The sequence below is a fragment of the Dendrobates tinctorius genome, unplaced genomic scaffold, assembly GCF_039654945.1.
Source record: "Dendrobates tinctorius isolate UK_male_01 unplaced genomic scaffold, ASM3965494v1 ptg000028l, whole genome shotgun sequence".
Lineage (NCBI taxonomy): Eukaryota > Metazoa > Chordata > Amphibia > Anura > Dendrobatidae > Dendrobates > Dendrobates tinctorius.
In genome coordinates, this window is record NW_027361696.1 from 36,897,976 (window position 1) to 36,916,176 (window position 18,201).

An 18,201-nucleotide genomic window follows, 5' to 3' on the forward strand; every position below is an offset into this window, starting at 1 on the left:
GCTCCCTCCACATTCACCCCATATCAGATATTAAACTTGCTCCAATTAGGCCTCAGCCTACTCCTTGATTGACCCTGGGCTCCAACACCGCCAGTTGTTGCTCAGAAGTGCCTTCTGCGCAGAAAAAAACACTAGCTCCTGTGATAGTGGGGTTCAGTAACGCCAGTTGCTCCCCTGCTGTGTATCCGGCAATGTCTCTTGCTCCCTCCACATTCAAACGACATCAGATATTAAACTTGCTCCAAGTAGGCCTCAGCCTACACCATGATTGCTTCTGGGCTCCAACACCGCCAGTTGTTGCTCAGAAGTGCCATCTGCACAGAGAAAAACACTAGCTCCTGTGTTAGTGGGGTTTAGTAATGCCAGCTGCTCCCCTGCTGTGTGTCCGGCAATGTCTCCTGCTCCCTCCACATTCAAACTACATCAGATATTAAACTTGCTCCAAGTAGGCCTCAGCCTACACCATGATTGATCCTGCACTCCAACACCGCCAGATCTTGCTCAGATGTGCTGTCTGCACAGAGAAAAAAAACTAGCTCCTGTGTTAGTGGGGTTCAATAACGCCAGCTGCTCCCCTGCTGTGTGTACGGCAATATCTCCTGCTCCCTCCACATTCACCCTGCATCAGATATTAAACTTGCTCCAACTAGGCCTCAGCCTACTCCATGTTGACCCTGGGCTCCAACACCGCCAGTTGTTGCTCAGAAGTGCCGTCTGCACAGAAAAAACACTAGCTCCTGTGTTAGTGGGGTTCAGTAAAGTCAGCTGCTCCCCTGCTGTGTGTCCGGCAATGACTCCTGCTCCCTCCACATTCAAACTACATCAAATTTTAAACTTGCTCCAAGTAGGCCTCAGCCTACTCCATGATTGACCCTGGGCTCCAACATCGCCAGCTGTTGCTCAGAAATGCCATCTGCACAGAGAAAAACACTAGCTCCTGTGTTAGTGGGGTGCAGTAACGCCAGCTGCTCCCCTGCTGTGTGTCCGGCAATATCTCCTGCTCCCTCCACATTCAAACTACATCAGATTTTAAACTTGCTCCAAGTAGGCCTCAGCCTACACCATGATTGTTTCTGGGCTCCAACACCGCCAGTTGTTGCTCAGAAGTGCCATCTGCACAGAGAAAAACACTAGCTCCTGTGTTAGTGGGGTTCAGTAATGCCAGCTGCTCCCCTGCTGTGTGTCCGGCAATGTCTCCTGCTCCCTCCACATTCAAACTACATCAGATATTAATCTTGCTCCAAGTAGGCCTCAGTCTACACCATGATTGATCCTGCGCTCCAACACCACCAGATGTTGCTCAGAAGTGCCATCTGCACAGAGAAAAAAACTAGCTCCAGTGTTAGTGGGGTTCAATAACGCCAGCTGCTCCCCTGCTGTGTGTATGGCAATATCTCCTGCTCCCTCCACCTTCACCCCGCATCAGATATTAAACTTGCTCCAACTAGGCCTCAGCCTACTCCATGATTGACCCTGGGCTCCAACACCACCAGTTGTTGCTCAGAAGTGCCGTCTGCACAGAAAAAAAACACTAGCTCCTGTGTTAGTGGGGTTCAGTAACGCCAGCTGCTCCCCTGCTATGTGTCCGGCAATATCTCCTGCTCCTTCCACATTCAAACTACATCAGATTTTAAACTTGCTCCAAGTAGGCCTCAGCCTACACCATGATTGATCCTGGGCTCCAACACTGCCAGTTATTGCTCAGAAGTGCCATCTGCACAGAGAAAAACACTAGCTCCTGTGTTAGTGGGGTTCAGTAACGTCAGGTGCTCCCCTGCTGTGTGTCCGGCAATGTCTCCTGCTCTGTCCACATTCACACTACTACTGATATTAAACTTGCTCCAATTAGGCCTCTGGCTCCACTCTGTCTCTTGTATTTACCCTGGGCTCCATCACCGCCAGTTGCTGCTCAGAAGTGCCGTCTGCACATTTGATTCAGCCAATGAGGAATCCTAAGAAGTGTGGGCACATCCTGTTAGGCATGTAGGCATGTTAACTAATGGCATGGCTGTGATTACCTGCTGAAATGATGTCATGATGCACTATAAAAGCTGCCGCCACCATTTTGGGTTCACTCTGCTGTGAATTCAGTTAGGGACAGGACGCAGCTCTTGTGACTCTGAGGGACAGTTAGAAATATCGATTTGCTAGATTGTGCTTTACCCAGGCTAGTTTAGCAACCCCTGTGAGAAGCTTTCTTTTGCCTTGCAGTGCTGTTCACAGCTGTCTGCAAGGTCTGTGTGAGTGCAGCTCACACTGCAGTGTGTGCTGCAGCCACCTCTGGTTGTAGGCCGCTCAGCGTGCGTCACTGCCTCATACATATTTATTTTTGTTTTATTGCTGCTCATTTTTAATTAATTCTCCTATTAGTGTGCATCCATCCGTATCCATCTACATTGGTTGCAAACACTATATAGGAGTAGATAGAGGAGCCTTTTTTCTGGCTTATGCCCTGCAGCCCCAGCCAGATTAGTATTAGCCTATTTTTTGGAGCCTCATCTATTGCATTGTAGGTTACCTTCCTGCATTGTAATAGCTCCAAAAAGTTTGTGAAACTATCACTTTCACATCTTTGGTCACATTCTTTTTGTTTTTTTTTAAAAAAAAACCATGTAAATAAAGTTCACCAAACACTGCACTTGACAGTTGTGTAGGCCACATTAGCTCATATTAAAGTGTAGTCCACACACTTTGTAAAATTAGTGTTTCTTATACCTGTTAGCAGCTGTTCAGGAATAAGCACACTAAGCCCCCCCTTTGTACTTTTCTGCCTATCTTTATCAGTCTACCAAGATGAAGAAGGCAGGGAGTAAGGCACGTGGTCCTGGGCGTGGAGTTTCAGCAGGGAGAGGACGTGGGGATTCTGTGCCTGCTGCGGGCACCAGTGACTCAGCATCCCCCAGTTTTCCCAGGGAACAGTCCTTTATGCGCAGCTTTGTAGGAGCTCGCCGTACCCCACTGCTGCGGGACGAACAAATTGAAGCCGTTGTCGGATGGATGGCAGCTAACGCATCGACTTCTATTACTTCCACATCCTCTCAGGGCCAGAGCACTAAAGAGCAGCCATCTGTCTCTTCACCACCTGCCAAATTGCCCAGGCAGTCAGAGAGCCCTGGACAGGAGCCATCTCTACTTCTGTTCTCTGAATCTCTTGGCTTGGAAATAGGGGGCCAGCCAAGCAGCCTACACCATGATTGTTTCTGGGCTCCAACACCGCCAGTTGTTGCTCAGAAGTGCCATCTGCACAGAGAAAAACACTAGCTCCTGTGTTAGTGGGGTTCAGTAATGCCAGCTGCTCCCCTGCTGTGTGTCCGGCAATGTCTCCTGCTCCCTCCACATTCAAACTACATCAGATATTAATCTTGCTCCAAGTAGGCCTCAGTCTACATCATGATTGATCCTGCGCTCCAACACCACCAGATGTTGCTCAGAAGTGCCGTCTGCACAGAGAAAAAAACTAGCTCCAGTGTTAGTGGGGTTCAATAACGCCAGCTGCTCCCCTGCTGTGTGTATGGCAATATCTCCTGCTCCCTCCACCTTCACCCCGCATCAGATATTAAACTTGCTCCGACTAGGCCTCAGCCTACTCCATGATTGACCCTGGGCTCCAACACCACCAGTTGTTGCTCAGAAGTGCCGTCTGCACAGAAAAAAACACTAGCTCCTGTGTTAGTGGGGTTCAGTAACGCCAGCTGCTCCCCTGCCATGTGTCCGGCAATATCTCCTGCTCCCTCCACATTCAAACTACATCAGATTTTAAACTTGCTCCAAGTAGGCCTCAGCCCCATCCACTAGAATGTGGACAGAGCAGGAGAGATTGCCGGACACACTGCAGGGGATCAGCTGATGTTACTGAACCCCAATAACACAGCAGCAAGTGTTGACTGTGCAGACGGCACTTCTGAGCAGCAACTGGCGGTGTTGTAGCCCAGGGTAAATACTAGAAACAGAGTGGAGCCAGAGGCCTAATTGGAGCAAGTTTAAAATCAGTTGTAGTCTACAACAGATATTAATCTTGATCCAATTAGGCCTCTGGCTCCACTATGTTTGTAGTATTAACCCTGGGCTCCAACACCGCCAGTTGCTGCTCAGAAGTGCCGTCTGCACAGTCAACATATGCTCCAGTGTTATTGGGATTCAGTAATGTAAGCTGATCCCCAGCTGTGTGTACGGCAATTTCTCCTGCTCTGTCCACACTCACACAACTATAGATTTTAAACTTGCTCCATTTAGGCCTCTGTCTCCACTCTGTTTGTAGTATTTACCGTGGGTTCCAGCACCGCCAGCTGGTTCCCGGCAGTGTCTTTGGCACGGGTACTCCCTCCTGCCCAGCCTGCTTCCAGCACGCCAACTGTGCCCGGGTAGTGTCAACATTGCTGTGCTTCCAAATCTTTGTCCTGTCGCGTTGCGGTCGGGTTAGCTGACTCTATGGTGCCTGCAGTTTAGGTGCTTCCTATGTGGGCTGCGGGATCTGGCAATAAAGGCTGGTTCCCAAGTGCCAATAGGACAAGCACCCCCTGTAGGACTGTGGGTTTCGGTAACTGCGGCCGGCTCGCGGACTTGCAACTTTGTTTTTCATGGGTACCTTCTGCTACCCATCCGGGTTCCAGTACCGTCAGCTGGTTCTCGGCAGTGCCTTTGGCTTAGGTGCCTCCATCTCGGTATCCGAGTTCCAGCAACGTCTGCTGGTCCTTGGTAGTGCTTTCTAGCACAGGTACCTCCTGCTTAGTCACTGGGTTCCAGTAACGTCAGCTGGTCCTCTGTAGTGCCATTGGCTCTTGTTCCTTCTGCTACCCCTCCGGGTTCCTGCACCGTCAGCTGTTTCAGGGAAGTGTCAGCGTCACTTTGGCACCAATACATTGTCCTGTCGTGTTGCGGTCGGGTTAGCTGACTCTATGGTGCCTGCAGTTTAGGTGCTTCCTATGTGGGCTGCGGGTTCTGGCAATAAAGGCTGGTTCCGTAGTGCCAATAGGACAAGCACCCCCTGTAGGACTGTTGGTTTCGGTAACTGCGGCCAGCTCGCGGCCTTGCAACTTTGTTTTTCATGGGTACCTTTTGCTACCCATCCGGGTTCCAGTACCGTCAGCTGGTTCTCGGCAGTGCCTTTGGCTTAGGTGCCTCCTTCTCGGTATCCGAGTTCCAGCAACGTCAGCTGGTACTCTGTAGTGCCATTGGCTCTTGTTCCTTCTGCTGCCCCTCCGGGTTCCAGCACCGTCAGCTGGTCCTTGGTAGTTCCATTGCCTCTTGTTCCTTCTGCTGTCCCTCCGGTTTCCAGCATCGTCAGCTGGTTCTAGGCAGTGCCTTTGGCTTAGATGCCTCCATCTCGGCATACGAGTTCCAGCAACGTCTGCTGGTCCTTGGTAGTGCTTTCTAGCACAGGTACCTCCTGCTTAGTCACCGGGTTCCAGTAACGTCAGCTGGTCCTCGGTAATGCCATTGGCTCTTGTTTCTCCTGCTACCCATCCGGATTCTAGCACCGCTAGCTGGTCCTCGGTAGTTCCATTGCCTCTTGTTCCTTCTGCTGCCACTCCGGGTTCCAGCACCGTCCGCTGGTTCTCGGCAGTGCCTTTGGCTTAGGTGCCTCCATCTCGGTATCCGAGTTCCAGCAACGTCTGTTGGTCCTTGGTAGTGCTTTCTAGCACAGGCACCTCCTGCTTAGTAACCGGGTTCCAGTAACGTCAGCTGGTCCTCAGTAGTGCCATTGGCTCTTGTTCCTTCTGCTACCCATCCGGGTTCCAGCACCGTCAGCTGGTCCTCGGTAGTTCCATTGCCTCTTGTTCCTTCTGCTGCCCCTCTGGGTTCCAGCACCGTCAGCTGGTTCTCGGCAGTGCCTTTGGGTTAGGTTCCTCCATCTCGGTATCTGATTTCCAGCAACGTCTGCTGGTCCTTGGTAGTGCTTTCTAGCACAGGTACCTCCTGCTTAGTCACCGGGTTCCAGTAACGTCAGCTGGTCCTCGGTAGTGCCATTGGCTCTTGTTCCTTCTGCTACCCATCCGGGTTCCAGCACCATCAGCTGGTTTTCGGCAGTGCCTTTGGCTTAGGTGCCTCCATCTCGGTATCCGAGTTTCAGCAACGTCTGCTGGTCCTTGGTAGTGCTTTCTAGCACAGGTACCTCCTGCTTAGTCACCGGGTTCCAGTAACGTCAGCTGGTCCTCGGTAGTGCCATTGGCTCTTGTTCCTTCTGCTGCCCCTCCGGGTTCCAGCACCGTCAGCTGTTTCAAGGAAGTGTCAATATCACTTTGTCACCAATACTTAGTCCTGTCGTGTTGCGGTCGGGTTAGCCGACTCTATGGTGCCTCTAGTTTAGGTGCTTCCTATGTGGGCTGTGGATTCGGGCAATAAAGGCTGGTTCCGTAGTGCCAATAGGACAAGCACCCCCTGTAGGACTGTGGGTTTCGGTAACTGCGGCCGGCTCGCGGCCTTGCAACTTTGTTTTTCATGGGTACCTTCTGCTACCCATCCGGGTTCCAGCACCGTCATCTGGTTCTCGGCAGTGCCTTTGGCTTAGGTGCCTCCTTCTCAGTATCCGAGTTCCAGCAACGTCTGCTGGTCTTGGTTGTGCTTTCTAGCACAGGTACCTCCTGCTTAGTAACCGGGTCCCAGTATCATCAGCTGGTCCTCGGTAGTTCCATCGGCTCTTGTTCCTTCTGCTACCCATCCGGGTTCCAGTACCGTCAGCTGGTTCTCGGCAGTTCCTCAGCCTTCTGGTACCTTCTGTTACATTTCCAAGTTCAAACTTTTTGAAAAGGTTTTTGGTAATCACTCTGGATCTCCCTGACGACGACCCTGAAGACCACCCCAAAGAAGACCAAAAAGATGACCCTAAAGACAATGTCCAAGAGGACAAAGAACATGAAGATAACCACCAAGATACAGAACAACAAGAGACAGAAGACCAAGAAGCAGAAGAACAAAAAGCAGAAGAGCAAAAAGCAGAAGAACATTAAGCATAAGACTAAAAATCAGAGCAAAAGATATTTTCTAAATTATAAGCAGAAGAAGACTAAGCAGTGTGTGGGGGTGAGTCCGTTCCTCCTCGTGGTGCCCCTGGAAAATGCCTGCTGCTGCAGGCCAAACTGAACGCGGACAAATCCTGTTGTAAATCTTTAGTGACAGGCAGAACGGCTGTTGTAATCTTCAAACTTTTATAGATAACAACTACAGGAATGCCTGTCACAAATAAGAATATGATGAAGAAGAAGAATAGGAAGAAGATGAAGAAGTAGAATATGAAGAAGAATAATAGTTGAATAAGAAGAATATGAAGAATGTAAAAAAAAAGAATAAAAGGAAGAAGGTGAAGAAGAAGATGATGAATAAAGTGAAGAAGTTGATGAAAAAGATGCTGCTGCTGCTGAGGATCATGAAGGAGAAAGTGTGGGAGAAGTAAAAAAGAAGGTGAAGAGCATGGAAGTAGTGAAACATACATACATATCTGACAAAATATAAAAAAGGTTAACATAGTCAATATCTTTGTAACTCCGAACGTCTTAAAAAAAAAAATATTCCTGCTATTCCATTTGATTGGGCTAAACCTCTATGCCTTTAATGTCTCCTCCACCTCCCCCAATACATTCTACAATATTATTAGTTGTTTTTCTTCATGTAGAATTAACCTACAAGGAAAGAAAGGGTTTATTTTAATTCCGATTTTTCTGTCCCATTGACTTGCATTGGTTTCCAGCATCGGAATCGGCGATATCAGATACTTTTTGGGTATCGGTCCGATCCAATCCGATCCGATATTTCACGATATCGGAAGGTATCGCTCAACACTAATTGCAACTCAAACTCATGTCTTAATAGCACACCTTGTGGTTTTGTATGGTATTACACGTGAAACCGATTGCCTAATTATCATGTTCACGTTTCATTGGCTCTTGTAGGGTCACTGACTATTGTTTTCAGATAATTATCTGAAATGATAATAATATACATTTGCAAAGTAAACAAAAATCTATTATCTTATCTACTATATAATTGTCTAATTCTGTCTGTCTGTCTGTAATGGAAGTCCCACCTCGCTGATTGGTCGCGGCAGTTAGACCAATCAGCGACAGTTGCTTAGTCGTCGTGGCAACATGGCCGCATTGCTTATTGTACAGGCACAGTACAGCCGCTAAAGGCATCACTGCTGCATTGCTCATTACACAGGCACAGTCCTGTACATATTCTGGAGTACAAGACATTAGGTAATTAAGTAACAGTTGAACAGTGACTGCTGCTCTGGGTGTAACTTGCGTACAATACATTAGGTGACAGCAGAAAAGTGAATGCAGCTCTGGGTGTAACCTGAGTACAATACATTAGGTAAGATCTGAACAGTGACTGCAGCTCTGGCTTTAACAGGAGTATAATACCTTAGGTAAAAGCAGAACGGTGACTGCAGCTCTGGTTGTAACTGGACTACAATACATTAGGCAAAAGCAGAACAGTGACTGCAGCTCTGAGAGAAACTGGAGTACAATACATTAGATAGCAGCAAAAGAGTGACTGCAGATCTGGGTGTAATTGGAGTACACTACATTAGGTAACAGCAGAACAGTGACTGCAGATCTGGGTGTAACTGGAGTACAATACATTAGGTAAGAGCAGAACGGTGACTGCAGCTCTGGGTGCAACTGGACTACAATACATTAGGTAAAAGCAGAACAGTGACTGCAGCTCTGGGATTAACTGGAGTACAATACATTAGATAACAGCAGAACAGTGTCAGCAGCTCTGGGTGTAACTGGAGCACAATACATTAAGCAACAGCAGAACAGTGACTGCAGCTCTGGGTGTAAATTGAGTACAATATATTTGGTAAGATCTGAACAGTGACTGCAGCTCTGGCTGTAACAGGAGTATAATACATTAGGTAAGAGCAGAACGGTGACTGCAGCTCTGGGTGTAACTGGACTACAATACATTAGGTAAAATAATAATAATAATAATAAATTTTATTTTTATAGCGCCGACATATTCCGCAGCACTTTACATTTCAGAGGGGATTTGTACAGACAATAGACATTACAGCATAACAATAATCACATACAGTAGATTATAACAAATACCAAGAGGAGTGAGGGCCCTGCTCGCAAGCTTACAGTCTATGAGGAAAGAGGTAGACACGAAAGGTGGGTGGTAACAGTTGCCCTGATTGTATGGACCAGCCATAATGTTAAGTGTGTAACAGTACAGACACAGAGGGCTAATGGATGCATAAAGCATGTGGGAACATGATGCATGTGGGAACATGATGCTGGGAACCTGGTTATGGTAAAACTTTTGGCTCTGCCACACAGGGATAGGTTAGGTTAATGTGTTGAGGCGATAGGCCAGTCTGAATAAATGCGTTTTCAGGACACGCTTAAAATTGTGGGGATTGGGGACTAATTGTATTGACCTGGGAAGTGCATTCCAAAGAATTGGCGCAGCACGTGTAAAGTCTTGGAGACGGGAGTGGGAGGTTCTGACTATTGAGGATACTAACCTCAGGTCATCAGCAGAACGGAGGGCGCGGGTAGGGTGGTATACTGAAACAAGGGAGGAGATGTAGGGTGGTGCTGAGCCATGGAGGGCTTTGTGGGTGAGGGTAATAAGTTTATACTGAATTCTGGAGTGGATGGGTAGCCAGTGTAATGACTGGCACAAGGTAGAGGCATCGGTGTAACGATTGGTGAGGAATATGATCCTGGCTGCAGCATTCAAGACAGATTGGAGAGGGGAGAGTTTGGTAAGAGGGAGACCGATTAGAAGAGAGTTACAATAGTCGAGACGAGAATGAATAAGAGAAACAGTAAGAGTTTTTGCAGAGTCAAAAGTAAGAAAAGGTTGAATTCTAGAAATGTTTTTGAGGTGCAGATGACAAGAGCGAGCCAGTGATCGAATGTGGGGGGCAAAGGAAAGCTCGGAATCAAGTATGACCCCAAGACAGCGGGCATGTTGCTGGGGAGTAATAGTGGAACCACACACGGAAATGGCAATGTCGGGTGTAGGTACATTAGTAGCGGGAGGAAACACCAGGAGTTCAGTCTTTGACAGGTTCAGTTTCAGATATAGTGAGGACATGATATTAGACACAGCGTTTAGACAATCGCCAGTGTTTTCTAGAAAGGCTGGCGTGATGTCAGGAGAAGAAGCGTATAGTTGGGTGTCATCAGCATAGAGATGGTACTGGAAACCAAATCTACTGATTGTTTGACCAATAGGGGCAGTGTACAAGGAGAAGAGGAGGGGGCTTAGAACCGATACTTGAGGAACCCCAACAGTAAGGGGAAGATGAGAGGAGGAGGAACCGGCAAAAGAAACAGTAAAGGAGCGGTCGGAGAGATAGGAGGAGAACCAGGAGAGAACGGTGTCCTTGAGGCCAATGGAATGGAGCATAGTGAGGAGGAGCTGATGATCCACAGTGTCGAATGCTGCAGAGAGATCCAAGAGAATTAGCATGGAGTAATGACCATTTGATTTAGCTGTTAGCAGATCATTAGAGACTTTAGTGAGGGCAGTTTCAGTGGAGTGTAAAGAGCGAAAACCGGATTGGAGAGGGTCGAGAACAGAGTTTTCTGAGAGATAGCGGATAAGACGGGAGTGGACCAGGCGTTCCAGGAGTTTAGAGATGAAGGGAAGATTAGAGACAGGTCTATAGTTAGCGGCACAGTTTTGGTCGAGGGATGGTTTTTTAAGTAGTGGATGTATGATGGCATGCTTAAATGAGGAGGGAAAAATACCAGAAGAGAGAGAGAGGTTAAATATTTTAGTTAGGTGAGGGGTGACAGCAGGGGAAAGGGACTGGAGGAGATGTGACGGAAATGGGTCACTGGTGCAAGTAGTTGGGCGAGAAGATGCAAGGAGCCTGCTTACTTCTTCTTCTGTGACTGGTTCAAAATCAGAGAGTGAGTTAGATGCAGTGGGGGAGGGAGGACAGTGCATGGTATGAGGGGATTTGGAGATAATTTCCTGTCGGATCTGGTCAATTTTTTCTTTGAAGTAATTGGCCAGATCGTCAGCTCGGAGCTCCGTGGTTGGGGCCTGTACTCTTGGATTGAGTAGAGAATGAAAAGTGTCAAAGAGACGTTTCGGGTTATTGGACAGTGAGATGATGAGGGTGTTGAAATAGGTTTGTTTGGAGAGGTGAAGGGCAGTGTTGTATGTTCTAAGCATAAACTTAAAATGGATGAAATCTTCGTGTAGATTGGATTTTCTCCACAGACGTTCGGCGCACCTGGAGCACCGCTGCAGGAAACGTGTTTGCACCGTGTGCCAGGGTTGTCGCCGTCTGCGTTGTGGTGTTCTATTTATAGGGGGTGCAAATTCATCCAGGGCACTTTGAAGTGTTTCATTGTAATGCTTCAATGCAGAATCAGGACATGAGAGGGAGGAGATAGGGGCCAATGAAGACTGCAAGTTCTTCAGAAGTTTCTGGGTGTTAATGGCATGTATGTTTCTATAAGTCTGGACAGTGGGGGTGACCTGAGCAGCCTGGCAGTTCTTTATAGAGAATGAAAGAAGATTGTGGTCAGAGAGCGGGAGAGGGGAGTTTGCAAAATCATCCACTGCACAAAGCCGAGAGAAGACCAAGTCGAGGGAGTTTCCATCTTCATGCGTTGGAGAATTAGTAAGCTGCAAAAGGCCAAATGAGGAGGTTAGAGATAAAAGGTGAGTAGCAGATGGGGAGAGGGGAAGAGCAATGGGGATGTTGAAATCTCCCATGATGAGGGTAGGGATGTCACAGGAGAGAAAATGTGGAAGCCAAGTGGCAAAATGATCCAGGAACTGATGGGAGGGCGATACACCACCGCCACTCGCATGGAGAAGGGGGTGTAGAGTCTGACGGCATGGACCTCAAAAGAAGGGAAGACAAGTGAGGGTACTTGAGGGATAACCTGAAAGGTACATTTTGGTGATAGGAGCAGACCAACGCCTCCACCAGCTCTATTGTCTGATCTTGGGGTATGAGAGAAGTGTAGCTCCCCGTATGAAAGAGCAGCAGCAGCGGTAGTATCTGACTGCTGGATCCAGGTTTCAGTAAGAGCCAGGAGGTTAAGAGAATTAGAAAGGAAGAAGTCATGAATGAAGGAGAGTTTGTTACACACTGAGCGAGAATTCCAAAGTGCACAATTAAGAGAGACAGATGGCATGCAGGGAATATTAATAAGATTAGAGGGGTTTCTGAGTGTAGCAGTGGGGGGGTTTGACTTTCTATAACATGGGGGACCAGGGTTGGGAGCAATGTCTCCTGCAACTAGGAGAAGGAGGATAGAAAGAGTGAGCAGATGGTTAAGTGATTTGTGAGAGCGTCTCTGGTGTTGAATGGTGGGACTGGCTGGATCTGTGCAATTTAACAATGTGAAAAGAGCGTGAGTGCTATACATAGGAGAGGAAAGAAGCGAGGGGCCAATATGGATGGAGTGTGGAGAGTTAATGCCAGGGTGGTGGATGTGTGTGAATGCAGCGGCCAGGATATAAATTACACAAATGCATATGTTATATATTTGTTGTATTCCAAATGTACAGAGAGTAGATGTATATAAATGTCTTACCTGTCTCCTGCCCTGTCTAACTGCCATGTTATAACTGCCAGAAGTACTTTGATACATGTACTTAGATTACATGTGCATAAATGCTCCCCCTAGCTAGGTCTGAATATATAGGAGGTTAAGGCTAAGTTTTTTTTTTTTTTTTTTGTGGCTCTCTCTGCTCGTTAATCAATCACACTAAATTGAGACACCAGGACCCAATCAAATGTTGTGGTCAAATAAACACATGTCCAGCACTACATGGATCATAAAGCACTTTGAAAAGTTTCTTGACCTCACAACATAAGGGGACAAGCAGAGTAAGTTGAAAAAAAACTATATACCAGATATAAGCTTACAGAGTTGAAAACACATAGATAGCATTCAGGATTAACTGCTTGCTGACATTGAATGGAGATTAAAAGCAGAACAGTGACTGCAGCTCTGGGATTGACTGGAGTACAATTTATTAGATAACAGCAGAACAGTGACAGCAGCTCTGGGTGTAACTGGAGTACAATACATTAGGTAACAGCAAAACAGTGACTGCAGCTCTGGCTGTCACCGGAGTACAATACATTAGGTGACAGCAGCTCCGAGTGCGACAGGAGTATAATAGACTAGATGGTGGCCAGATTCTATCGCATCGGGTATTCTAGAGTCTCTGTTAAATTAAAAAATAGTTATATACTCACCTTCCGACGACCCCTGGACTCTGTCCCTCCTCTCACCACGCTCCCGGCATCTTCCGGTCCCAGTAATGCTTAGCGAGAAGGGCCGGAGACGACATCACTCTCCCGAGAGCGCGACGTCATCAGCGGTGTGTCGCGCTAAGCATTACTGGGACCGGAAGATGCCGGGAGCATGGTGAGAGGAGAGAAAGAGTCCGGGGGCCATCGGGAGGTGAGTATATCACTATTTTTTATTTTAACAGAGACTCTAGAATACCTGATGCGATAGAATCGGGCCACCATCTAGTGTTGTCATAATCCTTAATCTGTAGATTATAAAAAGTAGCATTTACTCCTTTTGTATGGATGAAGTATTGTTCCTACATTTTTAACTTTTTACATGATAATTTTACCCTGACTGTGCTAAAGGGTGTACAAAAAAATAGTGGTCAAAATAGTAAGTAGATTATTGATAAATATTGTCAGGGTAATCAATAATAAAAAGCACATGAAGCAAAAATTTTACTTTGAATTAAAACGTTCAATTGTAAAAAGGTAACTTACGTTTTTAGATAATGTGCTTTGCATTGGGTCGAACATTTTGTTACTCTGTAAAAAAAAAAGAAATTGCAGAAACTGAAATATGTCAAAAAGTTTTGTAAAACAGCAATATCACATCTACAATAATGTGGCAGAAATCTAAAATTTTCCAAATAGGTAATATTAGTTGTCATTACTTTTGTCAGAACTGTTTTTCTTTATTATTGATATTTTAATGTAATTTATACTAATTAATAACATCTAATCCCACTGTGAAAAATGTATTTCACCAACCTAATGAACCCTTTAGATTTTTCAGGTTTTCTACATTCTAACCTTTCATTTCTCATTCAAGCCTAACTGATACAGACTAGGGGCCACTTTCCGTAAACGCTTCCATATTCATAAAGCAGTCTTGCTGCTCTGTTACATCCCAGTTCATTATTTCTCCCTTTGACCAATAATTAGTAATTGTTAGGTGACTGAACTCTGTTGTCATTAAAAAAGGAAGTTATGTAATTCAATTGACATAAGCAAGAAGACAAAGTCTTAACAAACACATTAAATGGAATGTTGTAACCGTTTAAAACTAAATGTTGTCTTTCAAAATTGGTTGCACAGAAGTTTTGACCATGAGAAACTCTTGATAGTGCTAGATGTGTAAATTACATGCTACTCATGCAGGTGATAAACTGATGGCCCACATGGCTAAAATTTCGGCTCTTTGCATTGTAAAACCCCATTTGATCCCCACTTCTTCTGAATGACAAGTGTAGTATACAACTGGAATCCCACTACTTCTATCACTCTATGATATAGGTAAAGACTTGTGAAGCAACTAATACAGAGTTGTGAAAGTATTTCAGCTGTAGGGAAAGACTTCAGAGCACTTGAGGGGGTAGCTTTCTTTAAGAAAACTTATTTTATGTAGTGACTATCAACCTCTATCTTTGCACCATCTTCTATTTTTATATCACACCTTGTCATGAACCTGATGGATGGGGAAACACTTCCAGACTGAGACAAAGGAGATCAATTATAAGTCCTTTGTTCATTTTCTATCTGGTGAACTTATATTACTACTAGATTATGGCCCGATGCTGCGGCGACGCCATCTTGAATCTCGCGGGACTTCACGACATCCAAGATGGCGTCCCGCAAGAACATGTCGGCAGCCTGGAGAACGTCTGGATCCTGGATCGCGGCGGCGGAGGAAGATGTCGGGGCAGCGACGATGACGGTGTGAGTATGAGAAACGGAGTGAGAGAAAGGAACGTATGTGGAGTGAAAGAGTGAGTGGACATGAGTGGAGGTGAAAGGTGAGAGGAGTGTGTGTTGAGGCGGTGTGGTGTGTTGAGGGTTAACATGTGCGTGTGTGTGTGTGGTGACGTCACCGGTTACAACTGGACGGAAGTTGTTACAACCGGAAGCTGGTTAGGGCATTTATTATTATAGATGGCAGGGTTAAACTTATTCAATGCTATGATTGAATATAAACATGAAGAGAGTAACAATCCAGAGGGAATAGAGGCTTTCTTTAAAAAGTAAAATTTAGCATTTATTCAAGCATAAAAAGCTTCAAAAATACAGGCAATGTAGTATAAAAACTGTTAACAGCACCTACTAGTTTTGACAATTTGTCTTACTCATGGTCTGTTATGGTCTATAAGACATATTGTCAAAACTAGTAGGTCCTATAAACAGTATTTTATACTACATTGCCTATACTTTTGGAGTTTTTTATATTTGAATGAATGCTAAGCTAGGGAGAGCCACTGATGAGAAGGGGTGCCACATCGTTTTAATAGTGCCAATCTCCGTGGCTAGGCAGTACCAGTTAGATACTTGACTAGGGAATCACAGGTTCCTGGGTTTTCCTGGTTCATAAATTGTATGTGAATGACAGAACCTATTGAAATTGCATAAAGAATCAAAGAGGAGATCACCACACTGTATTTATAATACTTTTCTATTAGCTTATGGCTACACAATGTTTTTTTAGTGTTTTTTTTAGAAATATAAATAATATAATTTGCTTTTAGAGGGATTATATGTAGCCCCTATGTGCATATGTGACATATTTCTATTTTGTAAAACGCATTTAATTAATTAATTCAAAAATTTGTAGCAAAAAACAAGAAATAAAGGCAATTACAATCTAAAACATAACATATATATAAAAACTATATTATATGGATATAGTGTATAGACTATATGTGTGATAGGACCAATCAGAGAAGTGTCACCTTGCTGTGGCTGATGGGTACACATGAATTGGCCAGTTTACGCACTAAGAACCTTTGGCTTTTTTGTTATTATATCTTAGTGAGTTACAATACAGCTTGGAGTTAATGTTTCCAGTGTTTCTGTATGTTTTGGCTCTTATAGAGTGCTTCTGCATTTTCTTTTGATATATTGTGCAGTTTTTGCAGCTTGCACCTATTCAAACTAAGGAGGTGCTGGTTCAGGTTCTCTTGGTGTATATATATATATATATATATATATATACAGTTGTGGCAAAAATTAAGAGACCACTGCAACATTTTGTCTGATTTTTCTCTTTATAGGTATTTTTTTGAGTTAAAAGTAAATTGCTATTTTATTCTATAAACTACAGACAACATGTCTTAAAATTTCCAAGCACTAAATTTTGTTTTTATTTTCAGAAAATGAGAAATGGTCAAAATAACAAAAAAATGCAGTGCTTGCAGACCTCAAATAATGCTAAGAAAACAAAATCATAATCATTTAGAAACAATAATACTAATGTTTTAACTCAGGAAGAGTTCAGAAATCAATATTTTGTGGAATAACCATGATTTTTAATCACAGCTTTCATGCGTCTTGGCATGCTTTCCACCAGTCTTTCACCCTGCTTTTGGGTGACCTTATGCCACTCCTGGTAAAAAAAAATTAAGCAGTTCCTCCTTGCTTGATGGCTTGTGACTAGCCATCTTCCTCTTGATTACATTCCAGAGGTTTTCAATGGGGTTCAGGTCTGGAGATTGGGCTGGCCATGACAGAGATTTGATGTGGTGGTCCTTCAACCACTCATGGATTGACCTAGCTGTGTGGCATGGCGCATTGTCCTTCTGAAAAAACCCATCCTGAGAGTTGGGGAACATTGCCAAGCAGAAGGATTCAACTCTTTTTCCAGGATAACCTTGTATGCGGCTTGATTCATACGTCCTTTGCAAAGATTAACCTGCCCAATTCCAGGTTTGCTGAAGCATCCCCAGATCATCACCGATCCTCCACCTAATTTCACAGTGGGTGCAAGACACTGTGGCTTGTACGCCTCTCCAGGTCTCCGTCTAACCATTTGACGACCAGGTATTGGGCAAAGCTCATCAGAGAAGATTACCTTACTCCAGTCCTCTATGGTCCAATCCTTATGGCCTTTGGCAAAATTCAGCCTGACTCTCCTTTGCTTCTCATTGATGAAAGGCTTTTTTCTAGCTTTACATGAATTGAGCCCTGGCTCTAGGAGCCTGTTATGAAATGTTCTTGCTGTGCACTTCACCCCAGATGCCATTTGCCATTTCTTTTCTAGGTCACTGGATGTCATCCTGTGGTTTCTGAGTGACATTTGAATAAAATGATGGTCATCCCGGTCAGTGGAGAGTTGTTTTCACCCTCTGCCAGTCTGTAGCTTTGTTGTCCCCAATGTCTGCTGTTTGACCTTGTTGTAATGGACTGCCGTCTTAGAAATTTTAAGGATGGAGGCAACATGATGCTCTTTGTATCCCTCTGTGTTGTGAATTCACTTTCTGGCCTACCTCTGGTTACTAGTGAAGGTAGTGGAGCTGGTTGTATTGACAGAGGGGTCGCGAGTTCTCTTTCCGGGCTCCCTCTGGTGGTTACAGGAGGTAATGGAGCTGATCTAATTAACAGAGGTCTGCCACCTGATAATGAGGAGGATAATTAGATATCTGGAGTTTCTGATTGGATTTAAGACAGCCGACTCCCTCTAACCCTGCTGGTGATTTTTTCCTGCCTCCTGAGGTCTTAGTTTCCAGCTCAGTCCCTGCATGCTCAAGCTAAGTGTTCTTTTCCTATTGTTCACATTTGATTTGGTTTTGTCTATTTCAGTTTTGTGTAGTCAGCCAGCCCCGGCTGGGGCTGTGCTGAATTTCCATCCTTATGTTACTGTTTGTGCCAGTTTGTTTCTGTCCCTTATTAGATTGGCCTCTCTTTGCTCTGCTTTCAGAATATACCAGAGTGCTGATATAGTGGGCAGAGTCTAGTGACTTCAGTGTTGTTTCTATCAGACATGTTGGGCATTTTTTGCAGGGTTTTTTGTGTGATTGCAGACAGTGTCTTTCCTTTCCTGTCTAGTTAGTTTGGCCCCATCGTTTGCTCAGCCTATTTGATTTACCTGCATTTTTGTTTTCATCTTGTCTCCCCGACAATATATGTTTGGGGGCTATCTATTCCTTTGGGGTCTGCTCTGGGGCAGTTTAGATTTCCCCTTTCTTGCTTTAGGCCTA

The 18,201-nt window shown here is 45.2% G+C and overlaps 1 protein-coding gene across 1 annotated transcript in view; it reads right to left on the reverse strand.

Annotated features, from left to right (window-relative positions):
- Positions 1-18,201, reverse strand: part of LOC141084891 (B-cell receptor CD22-like) — a 67,918-nt gene that overhangs the window by 13,907 nt on the left and 35,810 nt on the right. Inside the window, exon 7 of the mRNA XM_073569845.1 lies at positions 13,736-13,780. Within this exon, the coding sequence (XP_073425946.1) occupies positions 13,736-13,780 (45 nt within the window). The remainder of the gene's footprint in view (positions 1-13,735; positions 13,781-18,201) is intronic.